The 9,938-nt window shown below is 50.4% G+C and overlaps 2 protein-coding genes across 2 annotated transcripts; both read right to left on the bottom strand.

The window, feature by feature from the left end:
• Positions 1 to 445: 445 nt before the first annotated feature.
• FPOAC1_014140 (uncharacterized protein) lies at positions 446 to 742 on the bottom strand (the record flags this gene model as incomplete). Its single annotated transcript, XM_044858462.1, has 2 exons — positions 446 to 660; positions 715 to 742. The coding sequence occupies 2 exons, from the start codon at positions 740 to 742 to the stop codon at positions 446 to 448; spliced, it is 243 nt and encodes an 80-aa protein (XP_044700578.1).
• Positions 743 to 6,545: 5,803 nt separating this feature from the next.
• Positions 6,546 to 8,690, bottom strand: FPOAC1_014139 (uncharacterized protein; the record flags this gene model as incomplete). Its single annotated transcript, XM_044858461.1, has 4 exons — positions 6,546 to 7,602; positions 8,313 to 8,479; positions 8,542 to 8,557; positions 8,608 to 8,690. 4 exons carry the CDS (start codon positions 8,688 to 8,690, stop codon positions 6,546 to 6,548), a joined length of 1,323 nt encoding a protein of 440 aa, XP_044700577.1.
• Between the last annotated feature and the right edge of the window lie 1,248 nt (positions 8,691 to 9,938).

Genomic DNA, 9,938 nt, shown 5'->3' with positions numbered 1-9,938 from the left:
TGACTCGAGAAACTTGCTACGTCGGGAGTACATCTCAAAGATAACCATGGTCCCTACACCAAATCCGAGGTCCTTATTTCTATCCAGCTTTGGAGCTCGATTCGGGAGCGATATCAAGAAAAAGAAAAAAAGCGGGTGTTATCCGTCCGTACTTTGACGATTGATGCTATATAAGCATTCTTCTTGCAACTGATAAGCCCCTCGCCAGAACTTGGAGACTTCTTTACTTTATGGAAAACACTTGTTTCTAATATGTCCTCGGGTAAAAGGGTTCGTACGCATGTGTAGCCAGGAATTGGAGACGAGGGACTGGGAACTCTAGATCAACGTCAAGTATTCATAATTCATCGAAGCGAACGGAATAGCCCCTGAGCCTACGGAGATACAGTATTACAAGACTGTAGAACATATTCTATAACCAAAGCCATAAAAACGGTAATTACTTCTATTTGTCGACCTCCTTTTCTTTCTTGGGGCTCAATCGCTTGATCTCTTCTGCCATTCGTTGTATTTCATTCTCCAGAAAATCATTTCGTTCCGCCAGCTCCTGAATCCACCGATCTCGATCTTCTTCATCTTTTAGTCTCTGAACTTCATCATACAAATAACTGAAATATATCTTGGCCGTCTTCTTGGCCTCAGTACCCGGATCTGTCGTGTCTCAAGAAGTCTTAGTGGCAGCACGAAGAGTTGGCGACAGGGGATGTTACAAACTTTTGGGATTATGGATGCTCTCTGGCATATTGATAGATTTGTTAGCTTGCAAAGGATCCTGGCTGTGTCCAGGGTCTGGAACAGGGTCTGAACTGTATGGGTACGATATTGTGTACTTTTTGTATTTACTCTTCTGCGTCGCTTCGTTTTTATGTCTCCTCGGATAGAAATGAACCCATATGACTTAATGCGTGCCATCTGGAACTCCACTGCGCTCTTCCTTGTGTGCCAGGCGGTCTAGGTCTCCCTAGCACCAGTAACTGAATCGCAGGGTGCCTGTCAGGCTGAAGATCAAACTTTGACATATCAATAAACCCCCACTATTCTCCACTGACGATTCTCTTTTGGGCAGCTCGTTAAGATGGTGGCTTCCTTCATGGGTGCAGGTGAAGTCGCATGCGAGATTTGATGGCTCTCGACCTTCACCCACTATGGGGTGTTACGACCCTAGCGGTTACGTCACGTGTACCCCACAATTTTCAAGCCAATCACTAAAGAGTAGCCTTACGGCTCACGCCAGCTAAAAACTTTTCACAACAGCGAGAACGAATTTTGAAACAACAGCCACTCGAGGAACTCAACACTTCCGCCCGCTGTCGCAATGCGCCTCAACGGGTCTTGACACCTTCCCCTGCAGTGTTTTGACTTCCCAAGAGATGTCGTTGCGATGGCGGGCGGGGAAAGGAGCGCGAAATTCACGAGCACGCCACGAAAACCACGCATATACCACCGATGACTGCGGCTATAGCTAACTACAACACCCCTCTTGCAGTGTGACGACGGAGCCCAAACATCGTCAACATTATTGTCCCTCTATAAATAAATACATGGCCACTCATGGGCCCTCGGCCCATTTTTCGTCAACGTTTGCAACGTCCCACTACGCCGACATGTTGGACAGAACGGTATCACCTCCCGCGACCACCAAACGCCCGGCATGCCATAGACAAAGGCCACACAACACTATGGATCCCAGACAGACTTGCCCACTGTCGCTCCCCCAACCTATGGTGACGGAGGCTTGGCCACCCTCCGCCACCCGGCTAGTCGGGTCTAAGGAGGCCGTGAGGGAGCTCTCATACTCAGTAATTCACCATGTCGAAACGATTGGAGCATTGCACTACATGAGGTGGTTGATGACGGCTATGGTTAATGTCGCCAGCGGCTGACTTCACAGTACAAAGACATGGCCACATAGGAACCCGGTCGGAGGCAACAACAACAGAAACACACGGAACATAAAGAGTACGCACAAAAACCCGGGGGGGGCTCCGAGGGAGATCAGCAAACAGACAAAGCCGATGGCTGGGGAGACTGCAGGTATCACGGTTGCAACATATGGTGCCCGAGGGCACCGACAGAGTCACAACACGAGGATATGAAGCAGAAAATTCTCAAGAAAACACGTGGGAAATTTGCGGAACGAAATAGGACGGATAGCACATGGGATTCTCCAACAGAAGACATGTACATAGTAAAGCAGAGTATAGGAGTAGAGACAGCAGGAAACTTGGGGACAGCTGGCCTTGTTTCAACAATGAGGCGAAGTGGGGTGTTCACAGGATGAATGCTTCGGCTGTCAGCCAGGACTTGCTTACCGGGCATGGCTGCTGTAGTGGCGGCTAAAACCGAGTAGGAATACAACCAACCAACCAACCAGCTGTCGTCGCGCCCCATGACCCTTGCAGAAAGATTGCGTGCATTCTATTCCTTTCCTAATCTTCAAATGGACGCCAACGTACCTGTCAAGTGCCAGAGTCCCGACTGCAGCGCACCTAGTGCTTCACCTAATAACTTGGATGCTTCGCCAGGAGATTGGAAAGCCTTCCCATGGCACAAGTTTCCGGGTTCTCGATTTCGGAACACGTTGGCAGGCAGACTTCGTGGGTTTGGCAGCACGGCTTTGACATTCAAGCCCGCGATTCTCCCACGAAGAGGAAATGGGTTTGCAAGCATTGTCTTCGGAAAGCTAAGCCCAAGATGACAGACTTCTCTGCTGTTGGCACCCAGAATATCGAGAAACATCTGTTCAGGGAGCACGGACTTGTCGATAAGTCCGGGAGGAGGAAGCCACCCGCTCTTTGGAAGGGAAAGCAGGAGAAGACTCCCTCAAGGAACATTGTGGAGATGCTGAATCTTGACACCTCAGACCCTAAAGAGCAAGCCATCGCGAACGCCCTCATACAGCGTTTCGACAGGGACCACTCCTAGAGACTGCTCCTTGAGTGGGTGATCGACGCCAATATCTCTTTCGCCAGCCCGAGCATGGGCGGCTTCGACGTATATTCGAATACCTGAACCCATCAGTCGCAGCGACGAATGCTCATATCTCTCATGACACGGTTCGAAGGCGAATCATCGACCTTCATCTCCAACAAAAGACACGCATAATCGACCACCTGAGGAGTGTTCCAGGTCAAATTCATATTGCGTTCGATGGCTGGCGTTCAAGGAATCGGCATGCTCTGTATGGGATTGTCTGCTTTTATGTTGACAAAATGGAATCCCGTCGAAGTTGGTCCTTGGCCTACCGGAGTTGAAGAATTGCCATTCGGGGAAATATTGCAGCCCAGATCCTCGAGATCTTGGAGAGCTATGAGATACTCGATAGGGTGTGGTACATCACGCTTGACAACGCCGGGAATATGGATACAGCAATGGAGGACATTGCGGAGGCGCTGGGATTCGATCCGAAGAAACGGAGAGTGCGATGCTTCGGCCATGTGCTCAACTTGGTGGTGAAAGCCCTGTTGTTTGGGTACAAAGCTGAGGCTTTTGAAGCAGAAATTGATGGAGAATCTGTTTCTGGCGCTGCCCAGCACGAGATCTGGCGAAAGAAAGGTCCCATTGGGAAGCTCCATAACCTGGTCCATTGGATCCATCGGTCTGACAAGTTGACCTATCGTCTCCGTGCGCTGCAGGAAGAACTTTTTCAGCATTCTGACAACCCCAAGATTCGAGCAAGGAAGCCTGTCGACGTTGTTCGCGATAACCAGACGCGGTGGTTGTCGACCCTGTATATGATGCGACGCGGTCTCTTGTTGCGTCCTTTTCTGGAGGACCTAGTTGAGAAGGTGACGCTTGAATTCAACAAGGAATGCCGCAACGGGGCTAGACGGAGGGAAGAGATACCGCTCTGTCTCCGGGAGGAGAGTCTTCTTGGGGAGAAGGACTGGAAAGTAATTGAGTTGATGGACAAGGTGCTGCTTGGTTTCGAGGAGGCACTCCGGATGCTTGAAGGAGATGCTCAGAGCCGGGTACGTAAAGGTGGCCGTATTGAGGCATATGGCAATATGTGGGATGTTGCTTCAACGTATGAATTTCTGATGGAACGTCTGGAGGAGTGGAAAGCAGCAGCAGAGAATTACCCGGATCCTGAGCACTTCAGGATAAACATCAACCTGAGGTGGGATAAGTTGAACGAGTACTATACGAAACTGGACGAGACGCCAGCTTACTATGCTTCCGCCATTCTAAATCCGGCCTCACGTTGGGGATATTTCGAGAATACGTGGACCGGCAAAGCACAGCTGCCATGGCTTCAGGAGGCAAAAAGAATGGTGAAGACTCTGTGGGAGGAAGAGTATAAATCACTACCGAATGTTTCGAATTCAGATGAGGAACCTCCATTCAAGCGTTTAAAGGCAATGAGTGCTCTCGAAAGACACCGAGCACACAGAACTTCGTCTCTAGCAGGCAGATGTCCTTTGGATAGGTCAGTGAACGCAGACCATGATGAATATGACCACTGGCTGTCGAGTCCGGACGTTAAGAGCGACCCTCTTGTCACGGATCCCATCCAATATTGGTGGGAGAGACGGAAAGATTACCCTCGACTGTCGCGAATGGCTCTTGACCTGCTTTCGGTACCGCCTATGTCGGCAGAGTGCGAGCGTTTGTTTAGTGTTGCTGGGCAAATGGTCTCACCGCTGCGGACTCGACTGGAGGCTAGCACGATAAGGATGACACAGACGCTAAGGTCATGGGTGCGGAATGGCCTAATCGACGCGGTGGATACGTTGGTTGACGTATCAGATGAGGTTGGGAGTAGCATTATATGGGAGACAGAGGAAGATGGCCGAGACGATGGCGAATAACGTGTTGGGCATCTCGGGGGCGTATGAGGTTCAACATGTTCAATTCAACGCCACCAATTCAATTTGCAGATGCGGTGGTTCAACTCCACGGGCGGGAGCCCATAGGTTCGCGGTGGCCGCGGATTTAAAATTTCACGGGTACCGCGAAAATGACTAAGCACTGTGTATTTGCAGAATTGGCCTCTTGTGGGTAAAGTAAAGCCCACTTGACTTACACACACTCAACGGAGCCAATAACTACATTTCAATTATAATTGTTGAGATGAGAAGGTTCAGGTGTTTGATTCACATAAGAGCTACTTGAAATTATAGACAGGCGTGACAGCTGTAGAATGGGCCTTGCCACACGGTCGATTGTCTAACACCCATGACTGCCAACAATGATACAGTCTCCTTCTGCCTTACGGCTAGCTGAATGCAAAGCTTCTTGTTCCCTGCTGTCCGTTTCTATCCTCCTCCAAATGTCTTTGACGCCCCTTCTGCTATTAGCCAAAGGACTGTCTCCTATCTCTTCCGCGACCTGGGCTTCAATTCGCTCATCCTCAGCCTTAGCCCAGTCTAGATATGCCATCATCTCTTCTTTCGTCCATTCTCTTGAACTTGTTGACGTGGTACAGCGCTTGGACATTTGTTTGTAGTCCAGGCACCATCTGCTGCATGTAGGTGGCGCCTCGCGCGCCATCTCCACACTCTCAAATGCACTAGGTTCTCTTCGGGTGCTCTGTTTAGGGATATTTGAGTGTGCAAACGTCGACTCAATTCGTTGGCGAGGCTCTAGAAGTGGTTGTGGAGCTCCCTTGCGCTGCAGGCGCCAGTGCTGGTGGAAGTGTCCAAGTGAAAGAACTTGTCCCTGCTCTTGCAAGGATTTCAGAGTGTGGAGGCAAGGCAGTCCATGGGATCTGGTGAAAGACCCCGTGTAAGTCAATGGCGGGGTCACAAGAGACTGTTTGTCTGCCACTTTTCCCTCTAGTAGACTTCCCAGTGGTGAAAGCATAGCCTCTCGTAGCCGCCCACACATTTATAGACCTTAGAAGGGCATCTCGTGACTCATAGCTCCGTTCTGGAGGGAGACAGTCTTCAGGGAAAGTCGCGTTCTCTGTAGGCGATACTGAAAACATTAGAGAAGGGTGAAAACAAGAATATGATCGCGTCGCGCCGCACGACGCCAGCTGAATGGCTGGAAATCGCTACGGTAACGGTGCTTAGTCATTTTCGCGGTACCCGTGAAATTTTAAATCCGCGGCCACCGCGAACCTATGGGCTCCCTCCACGGGCCAAATGCTGAGTAAGCTGTCAACGCAACGCCACGCGAGGGCGAAATTGATGGAATTGAATTGATCGCCAGCCTGGACCTAGCCTACGGCAACTTTGACCATATCAGAGTGGGTACGGGCGATAGCGCACATATGCTCCGGGCTGTCCTCCCATGAGCGGCAGTGCGTAGCAGAAGTTTTAGTAACAAGGCATTCGCTTGGACCATTCATAATAGAACTAGGGTTACCGGATGCATCAAGGCATTAATGTTAGCGACAGTATTTATGACTCGCACTGTCGACCTGTCTCCATTCCCCACATTCGCACCCCGGAACTCAGGCAGCAGCGGGATAAGGCGGCCAAATTCTGACAGAACATCTGCTTATGAGATAGAGCCATGTACCCAGGTAGCCCCACCCTAGACTTGCAAAGAGCATGTTTTTGGACCGGAAGGTGCAAGTACTCAATGCTGTAGAAATCTTATGCATCAAGGTCGACCTTGCCCGTGTCGAGGAGCATCTTGACCACGACCTCGTGTCCATTCCTGGCGGCCAACGACAGTGGCGTCCGGCCGCTCTTGTCTTTCGCATCATGGTCGACCTTGCCCGTATCGACGAGCATCTTGACTACGGCCTCATGTCCATTCTCGGCGGCCCACGACAGCGGCGTCCGATCATACTCTACATCTTTCGCATCAACGTCGACCTTGCCCGTGTCGAGGAGCATCTTGACCACGGCCTCGTGTCCATTCCTGGCGGCCAACGACAGTGGCGTCCAGCCAATGTAATCTTTCGCATCATGGTCGACCTTGCCCGTATCGAGGAGCATATTGACCACGGCCTCGTGTCCATTCTCGGCGGCCCACGACAGTGGCGTCCGGCCGCTCTTGTCTTTCGCATCATGGTCGACCTTGCCCGTATCGACGAGCATATTGACCACGGCCTCGTGTCCATTCTCGGCGGCCCACGACAGTGGCGTCCGGCCGCTCTTGTCTTTCGCATCATGGTCGACCTTGCCCGTATCGAGGAGCATCTTGACCACGGCCTCGCTTCCATTCCTGGCGGCCAACGACAGCGGCGTCCAGCCAATGTAATCTTTCGCATCATGGTCGACCTTGCCCGTATCGAGGAGTATCTTGACTACGGCCTTGTGTCCATTCTCGGCGGCCCACGACAGCGGCGTCTGGCCATACTCTGTGTCTTTCGCATCAAGGTCGACCTTGCCCGTATCGAGGAGCATCTTGACCACGGCCTCATGTCCATTCCTGGCGGCCAACGACAGTGGCGTCCGGCCGCTCTTGTCTTTCGCATCAAGGTCGACCTTGCCCGTATCGAGGAGCATCTTGACCACGGCCTCGCTTCCATTCCTGGCGGCCAACAACAGCGGCGTCCAGCCAATGTAATCTTTCGCATCATGGTCGACCTTGCCCGTATCGAGGAGCATCTTGACCATGGCCTCGCTTCCATTCCTGGCGGCCCACAACAGCGAAAGGTCGACCTTGTCTGCAGCGGGGGCACTTAGTGCGTGGGCAGTTTTGCTTCAGCAAGTTCATGAGTAGCTCGAGCTTCAGCTCTCTTTGTGGCATTATGCTCGAGTGCAGAAAGCCTCTTTTCGTCTTTTTCTTTGAAAAGCCTGCCTCCGCTGTGTGCCTTTTGCTAATAAGCAAGCAATTTCCCCTCTTCATGAACTGCTTCAGTCGCCTGAGCCGCAGCAATTCTTTGCGCCACGGCCATAGCGGCAGCTGTAGCCTTTTCTGCTTCTTGAGCAACCTTTTCTTCGGCCCTCCTAGCTGCTTGCTCCTCGGCTTCCTTTATAACTTGATCCACATCCGAAGCCTTGCCTTTTACTATGGATCCGGTATCGCTGAGACCTCGGAGAATCTCTACGGGTTCCCCTTCCGAAGTGAATCATCACGTAGAGATACTTTTGAAGTTTGAAGCAGCAGAATAGCCTTCAAAAGTACCATGCTGAGCGTGTTGGGAGTTCCAATCTCAGAGAGTACCTTTTCTGAAGTTGGATAGGTAATGTTCTCGGCAAAAGCAAGGATGCGCGACTCAACATACGCGGCTATTCCCGAGAGTGCTCAATGACAGACTTGACTCTTCCATGATATCAACCAAGGAAGGCAAGCTCAACCTGTCGCCGAGTGCGATCATCTCTCTTCTTGCCAGATCACAAAGAGAGGGCAATTGAAAGGATTGGGCTGCGGCGTACACGCGGAGTGCAGTTGTAAACTCGGATGCATACCTCATCATAATAGTCTCTCCCTGTGGCTTCAGGCATTGATACCTGCCGGTGGTCATAAAGTGAATAAGGACATGGCCGGTATTGTAGTCGATATCGTCCAAGTGAAGGCCGCGTAACGACGAAGAGAAACAGTCTGTCGCGACGCTTCGGGAAGTAAGCTCGACACTCTGATGCAGGAGTACGTGAGGGATATGGAGGGGTCCATTTCCTTGAAGTATACGGCACAGACTTGACTGGCGTAAGGCCTGTTGCATTGTCAGTTGACGGTCTTCAAAGAGAGAACTCAAATTCTAACGAGTGTTCTGGCCTGCTGTCTGGTTCGCCATCCCAAAAGGGTGCTGCGGCCTCTCTTTGCTTGTTGACCGGGTCGTTAGACATGTTTGTGAGTGTTGGATAAGGGCTGAACTATGTTAAATCTAGATAATAAAAGCCCGTCGCGCTATATAGGTAGATTGGTGGTAGAAGGAGCACCCCGATATATAGAAGCATTGACAAAGAGACTCGGAGTAGAGATAAACGCCGGGTCAACGGCCCACACGAAGGCTATTAACAGGCTCCGGAAACCTCAGGGGCGCACTTCATTCCAATGACGTAAGTGTGATATAATATGGTTTACTCCTTCTGGGAAGACTACGCTAAACCATGCACCTCGACAAAGCTCTAGTTTTCCCGATTCACACCGTTGAGGGTCTGCTTGGAAGCCAATTTCCTGAGGTACTTTGCCAAAAGTATTCTCATCCCTAATTTCTCCCTACTCGGCCTAAAACACACAACGTATGTACTTATTTCGGACTGATCTACAGCCGGCGGAAACGCCACATAACCCGCTTGGGTAGCTGGCAGAAGATCGACAATAACAGAGCCTATTTCCAGCCTTTCAGCTCTCCACGAAATTGCCCGCATGCGGTTGAGACACGGCACAACTTCTTGCAGTAAGCTGAAAGTGAACTCTCAAAATACAATCATCCTTCAACATACCACCTCTCTAATTATAGATAACTACATGTTAAAGGCATTGATATATCAGTATGTCTTATTCTGTTTGGTAGCTAAGCCACTGGCTTTAGAAGGGATCTATGAGTGAGTTATGGCCTCATGCAGAAGACCTTTTCCTAGAACGGGTTATGTATAAGCGTCTTAGCTGCATGACGGTAAAAGTATGACAATCTTCTGTGGCGGACCGGTCTATGCGTCCACCTCCGCGTTCTGGTGGCAGCAGGTAGTGCTAACCTTGGTAGATTGCATGAATGGAATGTTGCGTAACCTTTACAGTATTGTACATGTACACCTTCCTCTTCGCAATAACATTCTCTTTGTAAGTTTTGGAGTAGAGACTTATAGATACATGTGTCTACTTGATAGGCGGGTAGGAATAGTCAGATTCATATGACGAAGGAAGCTTTAATTAGGTCTAAAAGAGGGAAATGATCAGGCCAGAATAGCCATAAACCGTTACTTTGCATGTGCCCAGTAAACGGTGGGCCTCCTGCAGTATAGTCGTATGATTTTACGACATTCCCCTTCTAGTAAATGCTTACTTCAACATATGACTGGCTAAAAGAAAGGTAATTACTACACCGGGGTGACAAAATGGCTACACCAGCGTGACTCTTACACAGGCGTCAT

Source organism: Fusarium poae (genome assembly GCF_019609905.1).
Source record: "Fusarium poae strain DAOMC 252244 chromosome Unknown contig_9, whole genome shotgun sequence".
Classification (NCBI taxonomy): Eukaryota; Fungi; Ascomycota; class Sordariomycetes; order Hypocreales; family Nectriaceae; genus Fusarium; species Fusarium poae.
Note: the sequence above shows the minus strand (reverse complement) of the source record. Positions and strands in the feature narration are given on the sequence as shown.